Source organism: Tamandua tetradactyla, chromosome 4 (genome assembly GCF_023851605.1).
Source record: "Tamandua tetradactyla isolate mTamTet1 chromosome 4, mTamTet1.pri, whole genome shotgun sequence".
NCBI lineage: Eukaryota > Metazoa > Chordata > Mammalia > Pilosa > Myrmecophagidae > Tamandua > Tamandua tetradactyla.
Genome location: NC_135330.1, coordinates 195,286,078 through 195,312,860, shown reverse-complemented (window position 1 = coordinate 195,312,860; position 26,783 = coordinate 195,286,078). Strand labels below are relative to the sequence as shown.

Here is a 26,783-nt window from a genome sequence, read left to right as displayed (position 1 = left end):
AAGTGAGATGCAGGAATTGAAACAGCTAAATAATGATGCTGAAACAGGTCTTCTAAATGGGACGAGTTTAAGGACAATATAGAAAAAGACATGAAGGATATAAAGAAGACAGTATGTCAGTATAGAAGAGCTTGAAAGCTTGAAAAAATAAATGGCGGCAGTACTTGTGGGAATGAAAGGCATAATAGGGGCGATGAAAAACAAAGTGGAGACATAACAGCATATTTAGTAGGCAGAAGAAAGGATTAGTGAACTAGAAGATAGGACACTTGAAATTCTACGCACAATAGCACATATAGGGAAAAAAATGCAGACAGTTAAGCAGGATCTCAGGAAACTAAATGACAACACGAAGTACACAAATATATGTGTTATGGTTGTCCCAGAAGGTGAAGAGGAGGGAAAAGGGGCAGAAAGAATAATGGAGGAAGTAACCAATGAAAATTTCCTAATGCTTATGAAAGACATAAAACTGCAGGTCAAAGAAGCGCAGTATACCCCACACAGAATAGATCCAAATAGACCTACACTAAGACACTTACTAATTAGGTTGTCAGATGTCAAAGACAAAGAAAGAATTCTGAAAATAGCAAGAGAAAATCAATCCATCACATACAAGGGAAGCTTGATAAAACTAAGTGTGGATCTCTCAGGAGAAATCATGGAGGCATGAAGGCAGTTGGATGATGTATTTAAGATACTGAAAGAAAAAACTGCTAACCAAGAACTATATATCTGGGAATACTGTCCTTTAAAAATGAGGGAGAGTTTAAAATATTTAGAGATAAACAGATACTGAGAGAGTTTGTGAACAGGAGACCTGTTCATAGGTCCTGCTCTAATTTCTACCTCAGCTTTTTCTTTCTCCTGATTTCTTAACCAAATAATTTCTCTTGAACTCACAAGTCTTTAGTCGTGACTCCAAGTTCTTACAGTGAAAATTCCAGTGTCAGCCATCTGGAATATGTTTCTTATCTTTTTATTAGCTATGGAGAGGAATTTTTCCTGTTCATTTAATTCTTAAGTCATATAGAGTAATATACTAGCAAAATAAGATGATTTTTCTTTCTTATCCAGCAGTTAATTTGAATTGAGGTGACTTATGTTCTTGTGCATTGCGGTACCTGTTTCAAATTACTTACTCTCAGACTAGGATTCTAATAAATGTATAGACAAATAGATATAACCAAAGAATTTAGAAGAACCATTAAACAGAAAGAGTTCATAAGATGAGAATCTTAAGAAAGAGATATATAGCTATTGGAAAAAATTGAAATGGTACCATAGACCTTGTTTCTTAACATGGCATAGAATGAAGACATCTTCAAAGAGATCTCTGCTCCTCTGCAACCTGTTCCCTTGTTACCCCTTTTAGAGATCAATTTGTCATTCTCATACTTTTCTTTATACTTTTACTTTCACTACATGTGTTTCTTTCCCTGTGATGGTGAAGTTGATGTATCAGCTTGGCTAGGTTTTGGTGTCCAGTTACTTGGTAAAGCAGTCATCGGCCTGACTGTTACTCTGAGGGTATTTTGTGGATTACATCATCAGTGAGTTGATTGCAGCGATGGCTGATTGTATCTACAGTCGATGAAAGAGATTGCCTTCCATCGTGAGAGGAGCTTCATCCAATCACTTGAAGGCCGTAAAGGGAGAACGGAGCATTTCAGCAGTCAGAAAAGAATTTCTATCTCCACTTCAGCAGGCCAACCTCTTCTGGGGAAGTCATCAAACCTTTATCCCAACTTGTGGTCTACCCTACTGAATTTGGACTTGCCAATCCCTATGACTATGTGAGCCAATCCCTATAGTAAATCTCTTTATATATATATATATATATATATATACATATACACACACAAAACACACACACACATATAAATATATGTGCTCAGTTTTGTATTTCCGGGGCTTAATATTTATATATATATAATAATTTTATATATGTATAAATATTCTTTCAGTTTTGTATTTCTGGGAAACTGACTAATACAGTCCCCAAACAATACCCTGTTGCCTTTTGTGTGGAATCATATTGTGTGTATTGTTTGAACTTGCTGTTTCACTCATCATTGTGGTGCTGAGATTCATTTGTGTAATTTCGTGTAGCTGTAATTCATATTTGCTTTTGAATAATATTCCACTTCATGAATATTTATAATTTATGTATTTGTGTAGTTCTGACAGTGGGGTTGGTTCCAGGTGTTTGCTATTACAAACTTCTGATAAAAGTATATTTCACAGTGATATTTAAAAGGAAGTATTGGATTTGGGAAGAAATCATTCTTTTTTTTAACTTTTTAAATTGTATAACATAATACAAAGCAAAGAAAGAAAAAGGCAATAGTTTTCAAAGCACTCTTCAATAAGTAATTATGGGACAGAGCCCAGAGGTTTTCATGGGCTACCATATCATCCTCTCAGATTTTCCCCTCTAGCTGCTCCAGAATATTAGAGGCTTGAAGGAATATATATATATATATATATATATTTTTTTTTTTTTTAACATGGGCAGACTCCAGGAAACTAACCCGGGTCTCCAGTGCAGCAGGCGAGAATTCTGCCACTGAGTCACCAGTGCACCGCCCAGGAATGTATATTTTTATCATCACTTTTTTCCTTTTTTTGTGAAAAATAACATATATACAAACAAGCAATAAATTTCAAAGCATATCACAATAATTAGTTGTAGAACAATTTCAGAGTGTGGTATGCGTTACAGTTCCACAGTTTTAGGTTTTTACTTCTAGCTGCTCTAAGATACTGGAGACTTAAAGAAATATCAATATAATGATTTACCAATCATATTCATTTGTTAACTACCTTCTCTGTGTAACTCCACTGTCACCTTAGATCTTTCTCCCACTTTTTAGTGTATTTGGGCTATGCTGATTCCAACCTTTTCATGTTGGGAGAGGCTGTCAGTAATATGGGGTAGGGAGATGGAAATATCTGATGTTCTGGAGAGGTTGGGCCCTCTAGGTTTCAGGATTTATCTGGTCCAGGGACCCATCTGGAGGCTGTAGGTTTCTGGAAAGTAACACTGGTGCCTGGAACCCTTGTGGAATCTTACATATCACCCTAGGTATTCTTTAGGATTGGCAGGAATGGTTTGGCAACCTATGATAGGTAGCCATGTCTAACTGAAATTTGCTTAAGAGTGACCTCCAGAGTATTCTCTCGACTCTCTTTGAACTGTCTCAGGCACTGATACCTTACCTTGTTACACTTCTTTTCCCCCTTTTGATCAGAAGGGAGGAAATCGTCTTATTTGTATGTGATAGAGTAAGGCATATTTGTTCTTATAGGGAGATCTCAAACAGAAGATCTGAGCACTATGTATCATTGTTGTTTTTGTTTTTTTTATCTGGAGATCTAACCAGTTATTCTATTTGGAATGCTCCAAGTTGGTATAGTGTTGGTCTCAGTTTGACCATTAGGCACATGCTGACGATGCTGTGTAACCCTATTAAAGTTTCTTTTTAAAGAGAGACCAATAAAACAAAGCCTTGAGACTTTCATTTTTTTACACGGCCCAAAAGCTGATACAGATTTCTTAAATTTAAGCATAACATTGTGTAGCAATGCACTAATAGACAAAGAGGCACAGAACAGGGTCGAGGATGTCTGCTGGGATGTTGATAGAGTCTGTTGCAGATGTGAGATCAAGCCATGGTGAGATGGCACTGAGGACTCACGCGGCACAGACGTGCTTCCGTTCTGCCGTGGGACTTGCCACAAATGGCACATCAGGCTTCTTAAGCAACTTCATTCATGCAATTTCTGGGCCCACCTGAATATTGAGTGGCAGGGCAAAGTCATCAGCAAACACTTGGAATGTCGACTTTGTATGAGATTTGAAATAATTCTTCTCACAGTGTTGCTCGAATGAGAGCGACGTGTGCACAAAATGGACGACAGCAAGACTCCTCGGCAGGTGTTAAATAGCTAGCTGAGGCAGGAAAAGCACAAGCCGCAGGCACGAGAAATGTCTCAGGGAGTTGCTGAGATTGACCCCTAAGCAACGAGGCCTAGGTGGGGAGTCCAGCAGCTGGCAGGGCAGCCTGGCTCGTGGCTGTTCCCATGTGAGGGCTTCCGGATGTCTGCAGGGCTAAGAAAGAAGGACCTCAGGCGACACCAGTCTGCTACCGAGCAGGCCTTGCTGCCCGCGATGGACACACTTGCTGTGGGCTCTGTCCGGGAGAGATTGCTGGCCTCATTTTACTGTCTTTTGTCATAGCCGTGAAACTGATTCAGGAAAGACATTTATATATACACAAATATGCATATCTATTTCCATCCCTTCACCAAAATAAAAGTCAAGTAAAAAAATAGTGATTGCATTGATAAACTAAAAATAGCACATGGTAACATTTTTTAGTTTTTAATTCTTTACCAATCTTACCACATTTTTGTTTTATTTTATTGACAGAATGCTTCAAAGGCTAGCAATGTACTAGAACCAATAATGTAATAATACCTTTAAATTTCAGAATTTTTTTCTAATTCCTTTCCTGTGGGTTTCTTTCACGAGATTGTTATTCATCTTTGCAGAAGAAGCTGTGTACTTTCTAATGAGGCTCAGTAAACCATAGCTTAACTACGCTAAACTCCAGAGGTGAAGCTGTTGTGTATGGTCACCTAATACATAGGCACAGTTTTCACCAGCCTCTCTTATTCTTAGCAATTTTGTGCAGTGGTCAAATCCCCAAAACCTGAAGAATCTGTGTTAGACTTGCAACATGGTAACAATTTTTTAGTCTTTTTCCCCCGGAGTTTGTTATTTTTTAGTCTGCTTATCCTTTTCTTGTCTTGCTGGGTTTACTGAGTTATAAACATCTATCACTTTTTCTGACACCAGGAAAAGAAACTGCATGATGAGTCTAAGTGAATTAAAAAAATGAGGCTTGAAAAAGGATAAAAATAGATATAGCATATGGATTAAAAAAGAACACACATACCGGATCTGACGGGCTATGAATATAGGCAGAGCTGTAGAGAGAGAGAGGAAGACAGAGGCAGAGACAGTTCAAGGAAGGACTAAGAGATTAGACACAAAATTATGGAGTGCTTGCTGAAACCCAAAGAGAGAAAATAAATACCTATGAGAAACCTCAAATCTTCACTGCTTGAAAAAGATGTGTTATCCATTAGAGGAAACAAAATATGCCTCTTAGTATACATTGTTCCGTTTATCTATTTATTAAAATTCTTAGTTCAAGTTGTGGATGTGTGGAATTTGAATGTTCCCATGATGTTTGACATCTTTAAAACAAGAATACTATTTTACACATAAATTACTTGTTATGTAAGAAGATTTGATTGTTAAGCACTGCTATTTGTAATTTGATGAATAAATGTTGTTGGGTTTTGCAGTTCAGAAGCAGAGAAAATCATTATAAAAAAATAAGTAAACTATGCAAATAGATTTATTTGAATTCCTGCCCATTCAGCTTTTAATGTTTTTGTTGTTGTTACTTAGTTTTGGTTTAGGACCATATTGTATAAAATAATTGACTTTCCATTACATTATTAAGATTATTAGATGGCAACAGTCTGTATTGCCCTCTGTTGGTGATTAATAGTTCATTTAGCAAAATACTTGCTGCTTTATGTGTCATTTATTTGTATTTAGTTATTTTATCAGTCAGTAGTATACTTTAGAGAAAAGGACTTTTAAAAACTGACCTCCGGGTGGGCCACAGTGGCTCAGCAGGCAGAATTCTCGCCTGCCATGCCGGAGACCTGGGTTCAATTCCCGGTGTCTGCCCATGCAAAAAAAAAAAACCCGAAAATCAAAAACTGACCTAATAATGGTGTCCATGAATTCTCAATAGGAGTAAAATTGATTTTGAGCCTCTTGACATCCTAGCGTTGTCGAATAACTTCACTTTGGTGAAGTTAGTACTTTTGGCTGTGATTCATTGTAGTTTTTGTTTTGTCTCTCTCAGAGCTCCACCTCAGGTACGGCGTCCCAACCGAGAAGTGAGGCCTCTGAGGAAGGAGATGCCAGGAGGCGGGGCCCGGGGACCCGTGGGCCGAGCACACCCCATCGCCAAGAGCGAGAAGCCCGCTGCCAGCAGGGACAAGGACCACAGAGCCCGCGGGAGGGAAGACAAGGCAAGGCGCCCGCTTGGAGCCAGGGTCTTTTGGTGGATACTGTGACTTTTATTGACTTTTCAAGATACCCTGATTTTAACATGGAAGAGTATAAAAAAGTGATTCAAAATGTCAGAGTCTTAGGGTGGGCCACAGTGGCTCAGTGGCAGAGTTCTCACCTGCCATGCTGGAGACACGGGTTCAATTCCTGGATATGGTTTACTGTTGCTAAAACTAAAAAATATCTTTTATCTAGATGAAAGATATCCTTTTAGAGTAGAATAAAGCTTTTTTATTTTCTTTAATGAGAACGTTTCCCTTAGTTAGGGTTCACTGTGAGAGTTACTGACCTGAGAAATAGATTGGTGAATAAACAGCATTGGGTAGAAAGTCTGTGCTGCCCTAGGAGTGGAGTTTAGAGAAGTGGTTTGAAGATAATCTTACAGAAGAAGGAGCTAGCCAGGATGACAAGACTGATGTCTCAGCCTTAATTTTAATGTGAGAGAAAAATCAGTTTTTAGCGATAGCATCCATTTCCACTGCAGCGTCATGAGTGGACAGTGTTGCTGTTGAATTGCCATGGGAGGCTTTAATTTTGTTTTCCTAGTTGAGGATTCAGGATCTGTTGTCATACCTAGGATGAAAATATAACGCTGATCTTAACAAGTGGTTGTCTTTCGCAATAGTAAACTGTGTGAGAATACTTCTATGGGCTGTAATTTCAGTCAGTAGCTGAGGACACTAAATCCATCAGCTTCCTCAGCTTAGGCCGTGCTGGGGTAAAGCTGGTGTTTCCTGAGCATTTCTGTTCATGGCATAGATTCAAAGACACGTCCTACCTAGTGACGAAGTCACTAGGACACTGAAAATGAATTAGATGACTTTTATCTTTGTAATTTATTGGAGCTACTATGCTAGAAACAGTAAGTGATTCCCCCTCAGATGGTTTTTTGGAATCAGTGAGGGTCGTAATAAATAAGTTAATTTTTCTTGCTGATGAAATTGAACTGATTCTCTCCTGTTATCACAAGCCACAGAAGTGGGTAACTGAAAAACTATCCTCTTTGTCTCTTTTTCTGTTCTTCATTTTTGTACATCTAACCTTTGTTTGCATTTTAGAGAATGAGGTGGGGACTGAAAATCCAACTCTCACTCTGCTAGTAGCTTTTGGGTAAACATTTAGAACTTTTAGAACTGTGTGAGAAACTTTCAGTCTTGACCTTAATTTCACACACCGTAAAACAAGAACCTTCGTGTGGTCTGCAAGGCACCGTTCAAAGTGAGTTAGGTAGAGTGCGTGAAATGAGCCCGTGAAGCAGCTGGTCTTATTACCCCACTTTACAGATGAAGAAACTGGAGCATGCAGTGCTAAGGTAGCTTGCCCAAGGTTGTAGAGTCAGGAATGGAGCCTGGAATTGAATGTGTGAGTTCAGTTCAGTCCTATTCATTTTAGGGTTTTTCATATTGTATAGTACCCCTCGTAACCTAGACTGAAAATCTGGATTGGATTTGAAAAAAGTGTTCTAGGGCAATTAAATAAATATTGATTTTTAAATGTCGATTCTTAAGAAAGAACAAAACAATCAGGAAGCATTTGTGGAATGTCAAATTTTTCTGGAGATTGTAAATTATCTTTCATTATAAGATTTTCTAGTAATTGTCTAAAATCCTAGCTATTCTTTTATTGGCACATAAAGTACTCAAAATGTCATTGGAGAGTAAGCTCTTTATTAAAAACAAAACAACAACAAAACTATAGTTCTTTGCAGAAAAAAGATATTTTCTCTGAGTCAGAGGAGAAATAAAAGATTCTATGGTTTTGGAAAACAAACTCATGGAAACTTCTTAACAATTTGAGAGGTCTGTTTGGCTCAGTTATGATCAATGAGCACTCAAATCCTCATTCGAGTACTCGAGTCCATGAAATTTTCAAGACTGTGCTAGGGTTTGAGGCACTTCCATTGAAAGTATAGTCCCTATGTTATATATTTTTTTTAATTAGTTTTGTGTGTGGCACTCAGCTATTTTTTTAAAAATGAAGTAGACTAAAAATCAGAGTGCATTGCCCATAGTAAGGTAGTAGTCTTTTGAACAAAAAAATTTAGTTATAAAAATATATTTAAAAATTTGGTTATATAAAGATATATTTTTACATATGTGTATACTGGGCCATCTAAAATGAATTTATTACTTTGTGTATTGGCCAAAAGTTTGAAAGTCACGGCTATATTCTTAGCCATTAACTTGGCAGATATAAGAAAACAATGAGGGCAGGAGGAGTTACTGTCTTTCCCGAGGTCCCAGGTGTCTTTGGATTTGTCGCCGAGTGCTGAGAACTGACTGAATAGCTGAGAGAAGCAGCAGCAGCACCAGCAGCGGTTGCTCTTCAGTGAGCAGTTTCCGCTGGATCAGGCCCCTTTTAAAGCTTTTGAAGCGATCTGTGTAAACATAGATTGATTTATTTAATCTCTGCTCCGCCCACCCCCTAGCTCTCTGTTATTTTCCATGTTTTATATATGAAGAGATTGAGGCACCAAAGTCATACTGCAAGTAGGTGGTAGAGGTAGAATTTGAACCCCAGCTCTAAACTGTGGTTTTAATCATTATGTCATGCAGCCTCTTATTTGAAAATACTTAATATCTTGTTTTAATGGCTCACAAATACCTCCTTTGTTTAAGTGTTCAGTTTCTGAGAGTCACCCATCTTTTTTTTTTAAACTGCTGACAAGCTTGGTCCCAGCTTAAAATGCTGTTTTTTGTGAGTAACTATCACTTTGCATAGTGACCTATTATTCATGCCTCATGGTACTCCTTGGCCCCCTCCCCCAGCCCACAGGCCATTCATTTAGCAAACCTTTATTAAGTGTGTACGTTGTGTTGGTCATACTAAAGTGGTGCTAGAAATACCAGCTTGAATCAAATGTGGCTCCTCCCGATGAGTTGATGATTGTATATCGTTGGTGAGAGGGAATCAAATGAATAAATTAACCTTTGTAGCAATATTTTGCAGTCTTATTTGAATGTGCCTGAGGAAATTGGGTTTAATATTATTTGATTTATCAGTGGGTTTAAAATGATTTGCCTATTTAAGCTTAGAGTCAGTATAGAAAGACACACGGAAATAACAAGTGCATTTTAAAAATTTAAAATGAATAGCCTAAAAATAAAACATTAGTTAGCAGAAAAAGTGTCTTTGTATTATAACCAGAAATGAATTTAATTCATAAAATTTTAATTCCCAGATATTGTTAAGACTGTGGCTTTATGGTTGGAAAACTTAGTGAAATGAAGAGTGTTTTGGTTGTGATCTCATGATTGAAATTATATATGATTTTCAATAAAATTCAGATTGAAATAGGTTTAATTATGTTCATAGGATATGCTTCAAAGGTCTTCATTTCATTGAATTATATGTAACAAATGGCCATTTATGAATGCATTCCTTTCTATGACTGAGTAAGTCTAGGCATGCCTGAGATGTGAGTTGTTGCAAACTGAATCAGAGTATCCTTTTAAGGACACTTAAGAATTCACCTTTTTTTTTTTAAATCTTTTTTTTATTAATTAAAAAAAATTAACAACAAACAAAACAGTAAGATGTCATTCCATTCTACATATATAATCAGTAATTCTTAATACCATCACATAGTTGCATATTCATCATTTCTTAGAACATTTGCATCAATTTAGAAAACGAAATAAAAAGACAACAGAAAAAGAAATAAAACGATAATAGAGAAAGAAAAATTATACATACCATACCCCTTCCCCCTTGCTTTCATTTACTGCTAGCATTTCAAACTAAATTTATTTTAACATTTGTTCCCCCTATTATTTATTTTTATTCCATATGTTCTACTCTTTTGTTGATATGGTAGATAAAAGGGGCATCAGACACAAGGTTTTCACATTCACAGAGTCACATTGTGAAAGCTATATCATTGTTCAATCATCATCAAGAAACATGGCTACTGGACACAGCTCTACATTTTCAGGCAGTTCCCTCCAGCCTCTCCACTACATCTTGAACAACAAGGTGATATCTACTTAATGCATAAGAATAACCTCCAGGATAACCTCTCGACTCTGTTTGGACTCTCTCAGCCATTGACACTTAGTCTCATTTCACTCTTCCCCCTTTTGGTCAAGAAGGTTCTCTCAATCCCTTGATATTAATTCTCAGCTCATTCTAGGGTTTTTCTCGATCCCTTGATGCTGAGTCTCAGCTCATTCCAGGATCTCTGTCCCACGTTGCCAGGAAGGTCCACACCCCTGGGAGTCATGTCCCACGCAGAGAGGGGGAGGGTGGTGAGACTGCTCGTCATGTTGGCTGGAGGAAGAGGCCACATCTGAGCAACAAAAGAGGCTCTCTTGGGGGTGACTCTTAGGCCTAAATTTTAAGTAGACTTGACATATCCTTTGTGTGGTTAAGTTTAATATGAACAAACCCCAAGACTGGGAAAACCTGTAGCTTTGGTTGTCCACACTGCTTGTGAGAGTATCAAGAATTCGACTTGGGGAAGTTGAATTTCTCCCTGCTGTCACCATTCCCCGAAGGGGGCTTGCTAATACTTTTCCACTCACTGATCAAATCACTCTGGGATTCATCAGGGCATCACTCTGGACAAACCAACAAAATCTCATGTCCTACCTGAGATTCCAAGTATTTATGACGTTCAGTCAAACTATCTACATAAGTTATATTAGGAAATGCTGTAGTCAAAATATAAATTTTGTAACAAACATTTTTTGCTTTAGTCTCACACATAGGTGACATTTTAAAATATTAATTACCATCTATTAAGAATTCGCCTTTTAAGTGGTGATTATACAAAGGAACAATGTATAAAAGAAACCTTTACCTTGGAGAAAAGTTTAGAAATTATGAGTGCTAAGGTGATGAATATGATCACATGATCGGTGGCATATTGATGTTTAGTTCTCCAAGAAAACTGTGCACACACACATACATATAAATATACACAGAAATTTATTTTGAGTTTTACTGATGTAAAGGATGTATAACAACCAGTTTATAAATAGTAAAATATGCAGTGCTGTTTGTTGTGAATTTCTTAGAGCCAGGGCCTCTTATCTAATGCTTTTGCTGGGTTTTGTTGAGCTCTTGTGCCTGTGGCCAGCCTGTGATTGTAGTTGATAGGTCAGTGTAGTTTTGACATGAATGTTGGTTGATATTTTTGTTTTCAGTAATGAATAAGAAGAAAGTAAAAATGAGAAGCAGGAACTTAACTGATTTGAGCAATTTTGATGAATCAGATAACTGTTTTCAAATACTGGAAGAACATTTCCTCAGGTTTTTTTTTTTTTTTTTGAGTGTGTGCTATTTACAGTAAAACAACTACAGAAACGATATACTTTTAAGTTTAATCTGCATTACTAATACTTTCCCATCACTTCCTTAAGTCTGGACAGTCAACAGAACAATAAACCAGGGTCTGGCTTGTAGCATTTGCTGACTTCAGTTGTGTAAATACTTACATGATGGCAAATTCTGTAATTTCACTGAACTCAGTGTTGGGATGAGATGGGTAGTTGCCCGCCATCATGTAGTGTTTCCACCACAGACGTGATAGGCTGAAACAGCCTCAAGAGCATAGAAAACAGTAAAATGTAGTAAAGCAATTAGGAAGTTATGAGCTTTGAGTATCTATTACGGTACCTTTGTTTTAAATACAATTTATTGTAGATTTATGTAATTTAATTTTTCTAATGGCTATATTTCACAACTGACTTGCATAATTCCTGAAAATTTAATAAACAGCTCTTACAAACTGGCAAGAGTCAGCTCTAGGATAGCACTGCCTGTAAGTCATATAACTACCATGCAACCACCATGTAACCCATTAACTTTCGGTCAGGGGCCGAGAAGTTCATCAGGAGCTCTCTTCCTGGTCCCTCCCAAGCCCAAGCACATCACTTCCCTCCTTCCTAGAAGTAGCCACTATTCTGCTTTGTTTTTTTTTGTTTTTTTTAGACCAAATAGGAAATTTATTAAGTACACGTGTAAAAAGACTTGTAGACACTCTCACAAGGAAGAAAGATGGAGAGTGAGAGGCCACTGTTCTGCTTTTAATGCCATAAATAAGTTAGGTCTGTTTTGAAGCTTTACGTACAATAAGTGTTCCTTTGTGTTTGACTTTTCACTTCTGACATGCTTCCGAGATTTCTCCAAGTTATGTATATCTGTAGTTTGTTTATTTTCATTGTAATACCATATTATACCATAATTAAATCTGTTCTACTGTTAATGGATATCTGGATTGCTTTTCGTTTGGGACAGTTATGAATACTGCTGCTTTAGGTAGTCTTATACTTATCCTGTGGTGTACATATGCATGCATTTCTAGTGGGCATATACCTAGAAGTAGAATTGTTAGGCCATAGGCTATGCATGTGCTTAGCTTAAGTAGATGACACCAAATGGTTTTCCATAGTAGTTGCATCAGTTTGCACTCGTGCCTTCAGGCATGAGAGTTCTAGTTATTCCACTTGATATTGTCAGTCTTTTTAATTGACAACTGGCAATACTTGATATTGTCAGTCTTTTTAATTTTAGCCTTTCTGTGGGTGTGATCATTACCTTAATGTGATTTTACCAGCATTTTTACCTGATAAATTATGAGATTGAAAACCCTGTCATATGTGTATTGGCCATTTGCATGTCAGTGACTTGCATATCAATGTTAAGAATTATCTTGATTTGTCCTTTGGATATTAACTCATTCCACAAATTCTTTCTCTGATCACAATCAATGTAGAGTGTTTTTTTCCCCAGACCTTAATGCATTAGATTACAGTAGTTTCTATAACTAAATAACCCTTTGAGCTTGTGATTTGAAATTATGACCTTATTTGTGGTAGTTGGTAATAATCTTTTTTTAGTCACTCTTGATTTTCTTTCTTGTACAAGTGTCAAGAAGGGATGAGCTCTGAAGTCATAGGAAGATATGTGTCTACATATTTTAACTGTTTACTCAACAGGATAGTAAAAACATTTTCATTAGACTGAACAGTTTTATTGTATTTCAACTTTGCCCAATGGGTATTTTTTATCTTCTTGATTTTAGAATATTTAAATCCTGAGTGAACTATTTTCAATTTCCCATTTTCAAGGCTATCTTAATAAGAGTTCTGATCTCTATTTAAATGTGATTTAAATTTGGATTCTTGGTAGCCATGTTTAAATTTTTTCCTTATCCTCTCTCAGAACCCTTAACACATTCTAGCTAATCTTTGTATTACAGAAAGTATAGGAAAGAACATCAGAGAGAATTTAAAATAGAACATGTTCCCCTCCAGTTCCATTTTTGCTTGTTCTTTTTCCAAATGCAACATATGAACTCGCTGTTTTCAGTCCCTCTCCTCTTCCCAGGCAGGCTGTGTGCCCCCATCCACCAGCACTGCTCTTGTGAGGGTCGTGAGTGAGTTCTGCCTTGATAGATGAAATAGTCATTCTCTGACCATAGCACTTGACAGATATGGTTACTGCCTCCCCTGGAAACACTTTCTTTTCTTGTCTTCAGGGTGCCATACTCTCTTGGCCTCTCTTTGTACCTTCCCAGTCATTTTTGATGGTCTTGTCTCATCTGCTCAACCTCCGCTCTGTCTGCATTCATTTCCTTGGTGACCTCATCCTTCTCATGGCTTTGCTGACAGCTTCCAGATTTATATATTTTTTTCCCACATTGTTCCTCCTAATCCAAGACTCAGAGCTCCCGTGTTTGCTGTACCTCCCTGCTTGGATGTCTAATGGGCATTGCAGACTGAACTTGTCTGAAATAGACCTCTGCTTTTATTCTCTAAACCTGTTCCTCCCTCAGCCTCTCCATCTCAGTAAAGATGAGCTTCATCTTTTTAGTTGTGCAGGGCAAAAAAGTAGGAACATTTCTTACTTTGTCTTATATTTTACATCTGTCCTCAAATCTTATTGGCTCTATTTTCAAAATATATCTAGAATCTGGCTACTTTTCACTGCCTCCTCTGGTACCATCTGGTCCAGGCTACTCTCCTCTCATCTCTTCCTACATGATTGCAAGAGCCTACTAACTCTTCTGCTTCTGCTCTTCTTCCTTCAGCTCCTGGTCTTGTTTGCAATGCAGCAGCCAAAGTGTGCCTATTAAATGTGGGTCAGATTATGTCTCACCTCTGCTAAAAACTTTTCAGAAGTTCCCATTTTGAGTAAAAGCCAAAGTCATTATAATGGTGGCACAAGGTTCTACGGATTGGCTGTTACCTCTTTGACCTTACCACCTCCTTCTTTTTCCTTCACATCTCATTCCTTTTTAGCTCTTTTGGTTTCCTTTTGTTTCTGGAACTTGCCAACACAGTTCTACCTTGGTATTCACACTGGTTGTTCTCTCTCTTAACGTTTTACTATAAGCTTTTCTTATTTATGCATTGATTGTGTCCCCTCACTTGAATGTGTGCCTTGTGAGAGCAGGGGCTTCTGTCTGTCTAGTTCATTGCTTCATCCATTCAGTGCTTTAATGAGAAAAAAAGAGTGTTACCCTTTAAGCTAAATATCAACTACCTGTTAATGTTGACCTTACTTAGTCAAAAGATGTCAAAATTGAAGAATTCTGAGATCATTTCAGAGACATTGCAACCAGTATTACTATTAATTGCTAAATCGTACCTGTGGCTAGATTATCTTTATTGCCTGAAAACGAACCATTTCTTTTAGATATTGCCAGTTAATCAAGTTAGCCAACTGAAACCACAGTTACTTATATTTGAGATCCCTATTCCAGTTTATCTGTGTATTTGTTGTAAGGATAATTGTTACCCATTTTGCCAATTTCCTTATGTAACCAAATTAATTGCTTATTTTAATTTTCCTAAATTTTTTTCTCACTGCATTTTTTTATTAATTAAAAAAATTAACTAACACAACATTTAGAAATCATTCCATTCTACATATACAATCAGTAATTCTTAATATCATCACATAGATGCATATTCATCATTTCTTAGTACATTTGCATCGATTTAGAAAAAGAAATAGAAAGACAACAGAAAAAGAAATAAAACGATAACAGAGAAAAAAACAAAAAAAAAAACAAAAAAAAACTATACCTCAGATGCAGCTTCATTCAGTGTTTTAACATAATTACATTACAATTAGGTACTATTGTACTGTCCATTTCTGAGTTTTTGTATCCAGTCTTGTTGCACAGTCTGTATTCCTTCAGCTCCAATTACCCACTATCTTACCCTATTTCTATCTCCTGATGGTCTCTGTTACCAGTGACATATTCCAAGTTTATTCTCGAATGTCGGTTCACATCAGTGGGACCATATAGTATTTGTCCTTTAGTTTTTGGCTAGTCTCACTCAGCATAATGTTTTCTAGGTCCATCCATGTTATTACATGCTTCATAAGTTTATTCTGTCTTAAAGCTGCATAATATTCCATCGTATGTATATACCACAGTTTGTTTAGCCACTCGTCTGTTGATGGACATTTTGGCTGTTTCCATCTCTTTGCAATTGTAAATAATGCTGCTATAAACATTGGTGTGCAAATGTCCGTTTTTGTCTTTGCCCTTAAGTCCTCTGAGTAGATACCTAGCAATGGTATTGCTGGGTTGTATGGCAATTCTATATTCAGCTTTTTGAGGAACCGCCAAACTGCCTTCCACAGTGGTTGCACCATTTGACATTCCCACCAACAGTGGATAAGTGTGCCTCTTTCTCCACATCCTCTCCAGCACTTGTCATTTTCTGTTTTGTTGATAATGGCCATTCTGGTGGGTGTGAGATGATATCTCATTGTGGTTTTGATTTGCATTTCTCTAATGGCCAGGGACATTGAGCATCTCTTCATGTGCCTTTTGGCCATTTGTATTTCCTCTTCCGAGAGGTGTCTGTTCAAGTCTTTTTCCCATTTTGTAATTGGGTTGGCTGTCTTTTTGTTGTTGAGTTGAACAATCTCTTTATAAATTCTGGATACTAGACCTTTATCTGATATGTCGTTTCCAAATATTGTCTCCAATTGTGTAGGCTGTCTTTTCACTTTCTTGATGAAGTTCTTTGATGCACAAAAGTGTTTAATTTTGAGGAGCTCCCATTTCTTTCTTTCTTTCTTCAGTGCTCTTGCTTTAGGTTTAAGGTCCATAAAACCACCTCCAATGTTCGTCTCTTTCTAATGAATGTAATAGGGAAGAGTGGCATTGGGTAATCAGCATACACTATCTAAAAAGAATAAAATGTTATTTTTAAAGTGTTTACATTATAATATATGAGAGCATAATAATGTTAATTATAATTATTCTGTTTTTGACCATATTTCCTTTTGTATCTTTTCCCAGGGGAGGAAAAATATGCAAGATGGTGCAAGTGATGGTGAAATTCCAAGATTTGATGGTGCTGGATATGATAAGGACCTGGTAGAAGCACTTGAGAGAGATATTGTCTCCAGGAATCCCAGCATTCATTGGTTAGACTCTCTATGAGTTAAAGTAGTGGAGAAAACAAGTTATAAAGGGGTCTTCTCTTTCTGTCTGTCACCTCCTGATTGTGACTTCATCCATGACATGAGTGTGTAGAGTAGAAAGGCTAGCTCTTCTCTAACGGTTAAGCCAGGAAATTGTAAATGTTAATTTGGTGTTGACATGGCTGACAAAGATTGAATAACGTGTCCCTAATTAATAACTGCAGTATGATTTCGCTGATCATTGAGGACAGTAAGAATTAGAATCATGTTCTTAATATAATAAAAATAATTTCATAAATTAATAAAGTTGGAAAGAATCAGTATTGATCATAAGGGAAAGGTGTCTTTGAATAAACATTGTGAAATTTTGCTGTTCTTGCAAAGGGATGACATAGCAGATCTGGAAGAAGCTAAGAAGTTGCTGAGGGAAGCAGTTGTTCTTCCCATGTGGATGCCTGACTTTTTCAAAGGGATTCGAAGGCCTTGGAAGGTGAGAATTGATGAAAATAATGTCAGTTTAAGAATGCTGCCTGCATGATAATGAAGGGCAGCCCTGCAGTAGTTTCTTCATGCACCTGACATGGTGGGCCGAAGTCCGTGGAGATGTGCAAAACCCAGAAAACCTGGAATGGAATTTGGCATTGAAGTGTGTGGCCGCTGCGTGACTGGAGAGACGCTCGGCAGGGAAACCTTGGAGTTCAGTTAAAGCCACTTCCCTCAGGGGCGCTCAGCTAGACTTCAGTTTTAAAAGTTTTCTAGATGTCTGTTTCTGTAGATAAACATTTGACAAGCCAGTTAGACAGTAGTAGTACATATAGTCTTACACAATGAGTATTTGATCACATAAGTACTTTTCCAAAAGTTGGCATATTACTCAGCAATTGCTAAGTATTTGATTGTAGCATAATCTAGGCATGGTACAATTTTCAGACATAATCAGAATGTTTGTTTCTTTCTAACTTGCCCTCTGTCTGAGTGTTTAAAGCCTCACAGGACTAGTTTCTTCTAAGTCCAGTGTTTTCGTTCTAGCATACTAGATGTTAGCTTCAAAAGCCCTTCTGGGGACTTAGAACTAACTGCCCGAAACTTTTTTTGTCTTAGACATAGGCAGAGTGTTACTAGTAGAGTGAAATTAAAGTTTGATCTTACTTTGCCCTTTGGAATTAGCTGGGAAAGTCTGTTTCTCTTTTCACACCCTCTCCTGTGTCATGCGTCTGAAAGTAGAGAGGAGAAGAAAGTGTGTACACCCATGGCTGGTACACCCATGACATTCTGATTACCTGTCATAACTTGAAACTTTTACAGACTGTCTTTGTTCTACATTTACCTTATTTTGGGAACATATAACCATGAACTCCCCCTTTACTATAACTGTTAAAGCAATATTTAAAAGAGAAAATGTGGTTTTAAAATTAGTATTTCAAGGAGTTTTCAAAAACTGCATGTTATTAAATATTTCTGATTTACCTTATGTTTTAATGAGACATGTTACAGTGACCAGTATAATTCAAAGGCATTAATTTGCTCTAGTGAAATTTGCATATCATAAAACAACAGAAGATAGGTTAAGGAATAATCTAATTTGTGGTATTTATAAACCTAAAAATAAATGATACCTTTAGTCCTTTTTAGAAAATTTAATACTCAGTGTTTCTCAGTCTTAGTTTCTTTGTCTTTTTTAAGTACCAATTTTATCACTGAGTCATGTATTTGAATCACCACAAAACAAACAAATGAAAAATAAAAACAACCAAAACAAAAGGCAGCAGAGGAGTGATGCCCGTCTGTGGCCTCTGGGGGTTGTGAGGCTATGTGGACTCCTTCTGAATTTGTTGGTCTGCTGTTGACATTTCCAGCTTCTTTCATATGTCATACCTTTGACTTCATCTGTGATACGGCAGCATTTGAGGTCTTTTTTTTTTTTTTTAAACATCAGATTACTTAATTATGTAGGAATATTAGGATTTGCTGGTCTATTTATCTAGAATCGTTGAAGTTGATAAAATTGAATTGATGATAATGTACATTTTATTATTTCAACTCATCATCTCTAGTTTAGTATTTTTTTTTTTGAATGGGCAGGCTCCGGGAATCGAACTCGGGTCTCTGGCATGGCAGATGAGAACTCTGCCACTAAGCCACTGTCGCACTGCCGGCTAGTTTAGGTTTGATAAAGTTTGTTTTCTTTCATCCTAACTGATATGGTCTAGTAGGCAGTGTATTGTGGAAATCATTCCCAATTTTAAACATGAAAAATTGAAAGTAAAAATCGGAATGAAGGGGCTTTTGTAGTACCTTACCTAGATTTTGATATGAAATACATCTTCGCTTTACTGGGGATAGCTTGCCCTGGTAGAGAGCTTACTCGTTAAAAGTTATGTTTATGTCTCTCAGAGAAGGTGAGGGGCCCAGGTAGGTGTCATAAGCCAGCTCAGCTTCTGAGCAGGCACATGGGGGCAGGCGGACAAAAGCTTCTGACCAGCCACAGGTGACTATAATTTGTGGCCGGTTTTTCTTGAACCTCTATATTTTGGGTATATTTTGAGTGTGCAGAAATGTTCTTTCGAGAAAGAGGTCTTTACATATGGTTTGTTTTAGAAAACTTCTCATGTCATTGTTACAAAAATATGATCTGATTATTGTAGTGTTTATTGGCAAACTGGATTAAGAAAAGTATAGGAATTTATTTGTAAATAATCTTGTTCCTTGGCTAATAAATTATTTTTCTGCACTAGTAAAATGAAATTCTGGAATTTGGAACTTCTGTTCTTTTTTTAAAGACTATGTTTGATTTTTTCAGAGGTTTCTGAGAATAGAGATTGTTTACTGAAATAGGACAATAAGCAGATTTTAAAGAGAACATACAAATAAGGATGCACAAAAATTTCTATCAAGTTTATACAATTTGTCTTAAAATCCAAATTTACTGAATTTTAGAACTGGAATGAGTCTTTGAAATCAAATCCTCACATTTAACAGAAAAGTAGACTGAGAACTAACATTGTTGTCACAGCTGTAGTCCTTTTTGAAAGTTTAAAACTTGCTGTATCACAGCTTATATGTACGCGTTCCTTTCCCTCCTCAGTAAACTTTCTCCTTCATAGCATAATGCCATTCCTTTGTTTATTCATCCGTACCTATTATATAAGGCACATGAGGAAGTACTTGGAAAATGCATAGGTTTTTAAAAACACTGTCCCTGGACTGTACCATGTTCTAGATGAAGAGAGGGGGCCCCTTCCAGGATTTGGCAGTCAGGGAGCCTAGTAGGGGCCCAGACCACCTGTGCCCTCACTGCTGATGAGGAGCAGAACTGGGTTAAAGAAGGCTCCAGGCCTGGGGGTGTGGGATTCAGCTGGGATCTGCAGGACCAAGTCAGCGTGTAGGAGAAGACATGCCATTCCAGATCTATGAGCTGTGTCTATGTCAAGATGCTAAAATGGGAAATTAACTCCTTTTGGAGGTGGCTACCTTATTGATGTTGTACCAACTTTAGAGGGCATTGAAAAGAGGAAATTACAAGAGATGTGAACTTTGCTTTTACTGTGCTGATGGCATCAGTTAGCTGTTTTCAGTGTTCAAAATCTCAAGCCCATGCATGGTTGTATATATAAAATAAAGTTGTTTGTTTGTTTGCTCTTTAGTAAAACTAGCATTTCAGTTCTGTGTATCAAATTTCTATGGCTAGAAAAGATTTGAGCAGTTTCTGAATTTTGGAGTTTATGATGGGATTTCATGTACACATAGTTTTCAGAGGTTAACCCCCCAGAAGCTTATTAAAACAATAGATGGGTCAGGGCGGGCCATGGTGGCTCAGCCGGCAGAGTTCTTGCCTGCCATGCCGGAAACCTGAGTTCAATTCCAGTGCCTGCCCATGCAAAAACAACAACAACAAAAAAACCCAAGACAATTGGTGGGTCAGAATTCCTCTTGAGAAACCAGCACCTGTTCACAAGAGTTGTAGTGTTAACCGTGTATCTGATCTCCCATTAAAAGTGCTAAAAGAAAATAATGATTATTTAAAAATCCTCTAGTTTTCAATTCTAGAGGGTTGGATTTTCTTAAATAACTTTTATTCCTCACTGGTTTGTTTTTATAGAATACTTCTGTTTGTTTTCAAAGGTGAGAAGTTTTTAGTCTGTATTGTGTTTAGTGGCTATCTTATGTGAACTGTTAACTGTCTACATGTTAAATTGTTAAAATTCTGCCTCATTTGATGATGCTTCAATCACCACTGGACTTTGCTGTTATCTTTTCTACTCATAAATGGGTCTTTGTCTTTGCCTGAATGCTATATATTACACATGCATTGTGGAAACTAGGCTTGACCCTTGTGGAGGAGAAGAAAATGTATAATTCTAGTTCAGGTGAAAGAAGATGTCTTCTTATTTTCATGTTTACAAAGAGCAATCCCTCAGAAGGTTGCTTAACACTAAAAAATGCTTTCTGATATCCAGTTTAGGGTAGGCGCTTTCCAGTGTGTCAGAGGATTCCCTGCTGCCTTGATCCTCTGCTCGCCCGCCTCTGATGGCCTCTGATTTGAGACATTTTTGTGAAATCACTCTTCATTGTTTCTGCCTGTAGAATGACAGTTACTGTATGCACCATGATTTACTGTCCATTAGAGTTTATCTTTGGGTGGGAAAATTTTAGTGTGCACTAAGAGTACTTTAAGTACTCTTAAGTGTGTTTTAATCTGTAAATCATTGAATATCTTTTGAAATTTCAGGGTGTACTGATGGTGGGACCCCCAGGCACTGGTAAGACCATGTTGGCGAAAGCCGTTGCCACCGAATGTGGCACAACGTTCTTCAATGTTTCCTCTTCCACGCTGACGTCTAAGTACAGAGGAGAGTCGGAGAAGTTAGTCCGCCTGCTGTTTGAAATGGTGAGCTATGGTGGATTCAGATTCCAAGGCCTTGGTTTCGTAAGCATGTGAAATACTCCCCATAAAATAGGTCCATTTACCTGGGGATCTTCTTGTAAAAAAGGAAAGAGAAGTTGTAATAGTTCTTAGCACACTAAAGAGACACGGGGTGGTGAGTCTGTTTGATAGGTGGCATGTCTTTAATGAGTAGTCCTCTGGAGGTCAAGACAGCCCCTGGCATCCTGTCCAGCCAAGGGTGAAGGAAGAGTAGATTTGGCTCCGTGCGTGGGCTGGTTGATATTTCTGGATCTCTAATGAACTGGTTGAGGAGAAGTATATTTTAATATAGATTTAAAAGTCAGTTAGAAACTGAAATCTCATTATACTTTGTTCCCTTTTTGGAAAGGATTTGCAATAATTACTTAAGAATACATGCTTGAGGATAGAGGTTGATGAATTTATCATTTAAAAAATATTTTCAGTATGAAAATTTTTTTGCACAAAAGTAGAGAAAATAGTGCAGTAAATCCCCATGTATCTGTCACCCAGATTCCCCAACCATGCAGTTTATCTTTTATTATCAGAAATTTCATTTTTCTGATGTGAATGATTACTATAACCTCTGTCAGTAATCAGTTGATGCGGTTAAAGCAGTGAGAAATTCCTGCTCTCTTTGGCCATTATTTTAAAAGGAGGAAATGGCATTTGAAATATTCAAATTGTTTTATGAGATCACTGAATTATTTCTTTAAACTTTTTGCACTAAGGCCAGATTCTATGCCCCCACCACAATCTTCATTGACGAGATAGATTCTATCTGTGGTCGAAGAGGAACCTCCGATGAGCACGAGGCGAGCCGCCGAGTCAAGTCCGAGCTGCTCATTCAGATGGACGGTAACGGATGTTTCATGACTGTCTTGAAACTGTGTTTCCCTTTTGAATTGTGTGTAGGCTCGTTACTTTGGAATTGCCAAATGAAGGCAGCCTGAATTCATGTGAAATTATTTGTTCATCTACCCATTTCTTCATCTGCTCACGGACCCAATAAGCATTTCTTGCATACGTGTTATGAATTGTGTGCGATTTCAGGTTCTGAGTTTACAAAGAAAAGAACTGGCCCTGCCCTCAAGGAGTTTACTATTTAGAGCAGAGGCTGTAGAGGGCCCCAGGGGTCCATGAGAAGACCTTCCAGGTAAACTATTTTCTGAATAATAGCAAGACGTTATTTCCTTTTTCACGCTCATTCTTTCTCAAGTTGTCTAGAAGCAACTAGACATGTGTGTGTCATAATAGATGTAATGCAGAAGCAGATGTGAAATTTCAGCTGTTTTTTATTCTATTGAGGTAGACGTTAAAGAGATTTTTCAAAAATGTAGAACAATGCCAATCTTTGTACTAATTTTTTTTTTGTATTTTGGAAAACAGATTTTTTATTGGTAATATTTTTATTGAGAAATCTTCACACACACAGGCCATCCATAGTATACAGTCAGTGCCTCACAATATCATAACATAGTTGTGTATTCATCACCATGATCATTTTTTGAACGTTGGAATCACCCCAGAAAAAGAAATAAAAAGAAAAAAGAATGAAATTCTTAACATCTCAAACCCCTTACCGCTCCCTCTCATTGACTCCTAATATGTCAGTCTACCCAATTTTTTACCCTTTATCCTCTCCTGTTACTTATTTGTCCATACCCTGGATAAAAGGCACATCAGACACAAGGTTTTCACAATCACATGGTTGCATTGTAAAAGCTGTGTAGTTATACAGCCATCTTCAAGAATCACAGCTACTAGAACACAGCTCTACAGTTTCAGGTATTTTCCTCCAGCCACTTCAATACACCATAAACTAAAAAGGAATATCTATAATCCCTAAGAATAACCGCCAGATAACCTCTCTACTCTGTTTGAAATCTCTCAGCCACTGAAACTTTATTTTTTCTCATTTCTCTTTAACCCCTTTTGGTCAAGAAGACTTTCTCAATCCCATGAGGTCAAGGTCCCAGCTCATCCTGGGAGTCCTAGCCCATGTTGCCGGGAAGATTTATACCCCCAGGAGTCATGTCCCACCTAGGGGAGAGGGCAGTGAGTTCACCTCCTGAGCTGACTTAGAGAGACAGAGAGAGAGAGAAAGAGAGAGAGATAGGCCCCATCTGAGCAACGAAAGAGGTTCTCTGGGGGTGACTCAGGTATAATCATAAGTAGGCTTAGCTTCTCCTTTGCAGGATTAAGTTTCATAGGGGTGAACCTCAAGATCAAGGGTTCAGCCTATTAATTGACTGTCTCAACTACTTGTGAGAATATCAGGAATTCCCCCATGGGGAAATTTACTGTTTCCTCCTTTCTCCCCATTCCCCTAAGGGGACTTTGCAAATACTTTTTTATTCTCTATCCAGATTACTCTGGGATATATCGGGTCATTACACTAACCTGAATAAGATCTCATACCCTGTTCAAGGTTCCATGTAATTATGGTGTTCAAATAAACTGACCATACAAGTTAAATTAGATAATGTGCTACCCAAAATATAAATTTTTCACCAAATAAACATCTCTTCCTTTGGTCTCACACAGAAGTTGAAGTTTAAAATATGGACCATAACATCCTTTACCCTGCATTCTGATTTACCTTAGTCCTGTCTAGTTCAGTTTCATTCTTATTTCTAGTCAAAGTCTGACCACTTTTTCAATCTTCTTATCACTTGTATGGGGTAATGCTGATTTTGGTAGCTTCAGGGCTCTAACTCAGTCTTTGGTGTCACAAAAATCCCCATAGTTTCTGAGAACGACCAGGTTGTACTCAAATAGCTCAGTATTTCAGCATTTAGAAATAACAGTTGCAACTCCTGAATATATGTGACTACTGTAAGAGCTTACAATCTTGGACCCTTTACAACAGGCCCCAACCTGATAACCCATGCTCCTGACTTCAGTTCTCCAAATTTTTATATGATAGTTAATCCATGTGAATGAAGCATGATAATATTGTCTTTTTGTTTCTGCCATTTTATTCAGTATACTGTCCTTAAGTTTCATTTACCTAGTTGTATGACTCACAAGGAAAACAGTTCTTAATAAAAATGTTACTTATGTTAACAAGTGACAGGTTTATTAGTTTATTTAAAAGTGAGCTACTATTTTAAAAAGCCTCAATTTCAATTTCTAGTCGTAAATATTGATATACAGCATGCAAACAGAAGCTCTTTGGAGTGCTCAGTTATGTTTAAAAGTGTATAGGCATCCTAAGATCATGAAGTTTGAGAAGCACTGATACAGATGGAAAGGTAGCAACTACACAAGCACATTGAATTCTGGTAAATTCTATGGTAGAAGTAAACTCTGGATGCAGTGAGCACATAGGAAGAGTGGGGACCATGGAAAAGGATAGCCGATTTGGCTTTGAAGGATTAGAAGGAGTTCCTAGGAAAGAAGACAAGGCATTGGGGACCATTGACAGAGGAGAGTAATGGGTTCAGAGCTGCTTTGTAGAGATATTATTACTCTGGTGGTCATGCAATAAACAGCTGGAAAGCTGTTTAAGAAAGAAAACCATGAGAAAAGATGTAATGTGTTAGACGATATCCCAAGTGTATTGTTTCAGAATAGCTGTGGGCATCCACCAAGCACGGATACCTAGCAGATACTTATGGTGTGTGCTGCATATAGTGCTAGGCACAGTAAAGTATGTAAAATAATGTACTAAAAGTCCCTTCCCTCGATGAGTTTAACCTTTTAACTTTTTCTAAAGTATGATAAAGGGACTGTTGTATTTTGGGGAAAGGACATAGAGAAAAACACATTAGGTGATTAAGAATATTTTTTTCAAATCACTGGCTATGAATTTTGTCAGCTGAATTTTACTGAGTGGTATTTGCCACTATTGTTGATAATGAGTTGGGCACTTTAATTGTTTGTGGTAATGATTGAAAGTAGGAGGTTCGTAATAATTTATTAAGAAAATACCAGTTGAGCTGGGTTGCTTTAAATCCATTAGTTTGCTGTACCAGGCCAGAGGCTCTATCAGTCAAGTTTGTGAGTTTTTTATATAATTTTTTCCACTATATATTTTCTGAAATTTCTGTAATATGACCTGAAGGTTTTTTTCACTCTGAAATTTTAATTCTGAAAAAGTGAACCTTATGCGCATATATTTGATTTGGCTATGAAAGGAAATGGTGTTTTTACCAGTGACAGTTATAAGGTTCCTTCTTAAATTTCTTTTCTTGGTTATATTTTACAAGTCCTTTAGATATTTGAAGGACAAAATTATTATGTAACCTGTCTTTCAGAAGTTTGATTGCGTGCTCTTATATTAAGTAAATGTGGACTCTCTTCTGTTTCCTCTTCTCGAGAAAGTAAAATAGATTGAAAACAAATAACTGTTTTTGGAGGGAATTTTTAAAAGAGGAAAGGAATAAAAGTGTCATCCCCTACTCCCTTTTCTTTCCAAGGAAATACCCCATTTGTTTTCTTACAGAAAAAGCTTATTTCATATAGGATTAGAATCCTGAAATAGATTTTATGTGAGATATTCTAGTTCTCTGCTGCTGTGTCTGGTTTTGCCACCACACATGGAGCTCTTTGAGGTCAGAGAATTCTATTATTTTCATCACGGCATCCTACCACCAAGCCCTGTGGCTGACACTTAGCAATGTTAGTTGAATTAAAGAACAAAGGACTTGAAGAAAAAAGAAAAGTGTCTTTTCTCCCCACTTTCTTTGTACAGGAGTTGGAGGAGCTCTAGAAAATGATGATCCTTCCAAAATGGTTATGGTATTGGCTGCCACTAATTTCCCATGGGACATTGATGAAGCTCTGCGAAGGAGATTAGAAAAAAGGATCTACATACCTCTCCCAACAGGTATGATTCCTTCCTGTTGCTATTTTGAGCTTTCTGTTGCTACCTGTTATCTTTTTTTTAATTTCCCTCAATCTTTAGTGTACTGCTTTTCTGCTTAAAGTAATTCATAGCGTCACAAGACAAGTTTATAATATATGGAAACACTGAAGCCCCAAGGCTTTGTTCCTTTCGTTTCAGAGCAGTATTCTTGTTAATCCATTTTTACTTTAAAACTTGAAGAGTCTTCATTGAACCTCATATAAGTGGTTTAAAAGAGAAGTACTGTGGGAATTTTTTCAACATATGCTGCTTTGGAAAATTTAATTTCATCCTGTGGATATATGTTGAAATTTTCATCAAGTTTCTGTTAGTCCAACATCCCCTATCAGTTAGTCCAAACCATCAGTAAATATTCCCTTTCCTGATTTTTATCCCATAGTTCAGTTTTGCCTGGTTGTATTCTTCTATGTCTGGGTACTTTTATCCAACATAATGTTTTTTCGATTCAT

General features: G+C 37.3%; 1 protein-coding gene across 6 annotated transcripts in view; it reads left to right on the top strand.

Moving 5' to 3' along the window:
- Window positions 1-26,783, top strand: part of KATNAL1 (katanin catalytic subunit A1 like 1) — a 139,255-nt gene that overhangs the window by 50,632 nt on the left and 61,840 nt on the right. For all 6 annotated transcript variants that reach the window (XR_013174793.1, XM_077158954.1, XM_077158958.1 and 3 more), the window contains exons 4-9: window positions 5,955-6,123; window positions 16,434-16,561; window positions 16,943-17,048; window positions 21,288-21,446; window positions 22,193-22,319; window positions 26,161-26,295. Coding sequence is in view for 5 of the 6 variants with exons in the window: in XM_077158954.1 (XP_077015069.1) it covers window positions 5,955-6,123; window positions 16,434-16,561; window positions 16,943-17,048; window positions 21,288-21,446; window positions 22,193-22,319; window positions 26,161-26,295 (824 nt within the window). In the remaining variant the exon portion in view is untranslated. The remainder of the gene's footprint in view (window positions 1-5,954; window positions 6,124-16,433; window positions 16,562-16,942; window positions 17,049-21,287; window positions 21,447-22,192; window positions 22,320-26,160; window positions 26,296-26,783) is intronic.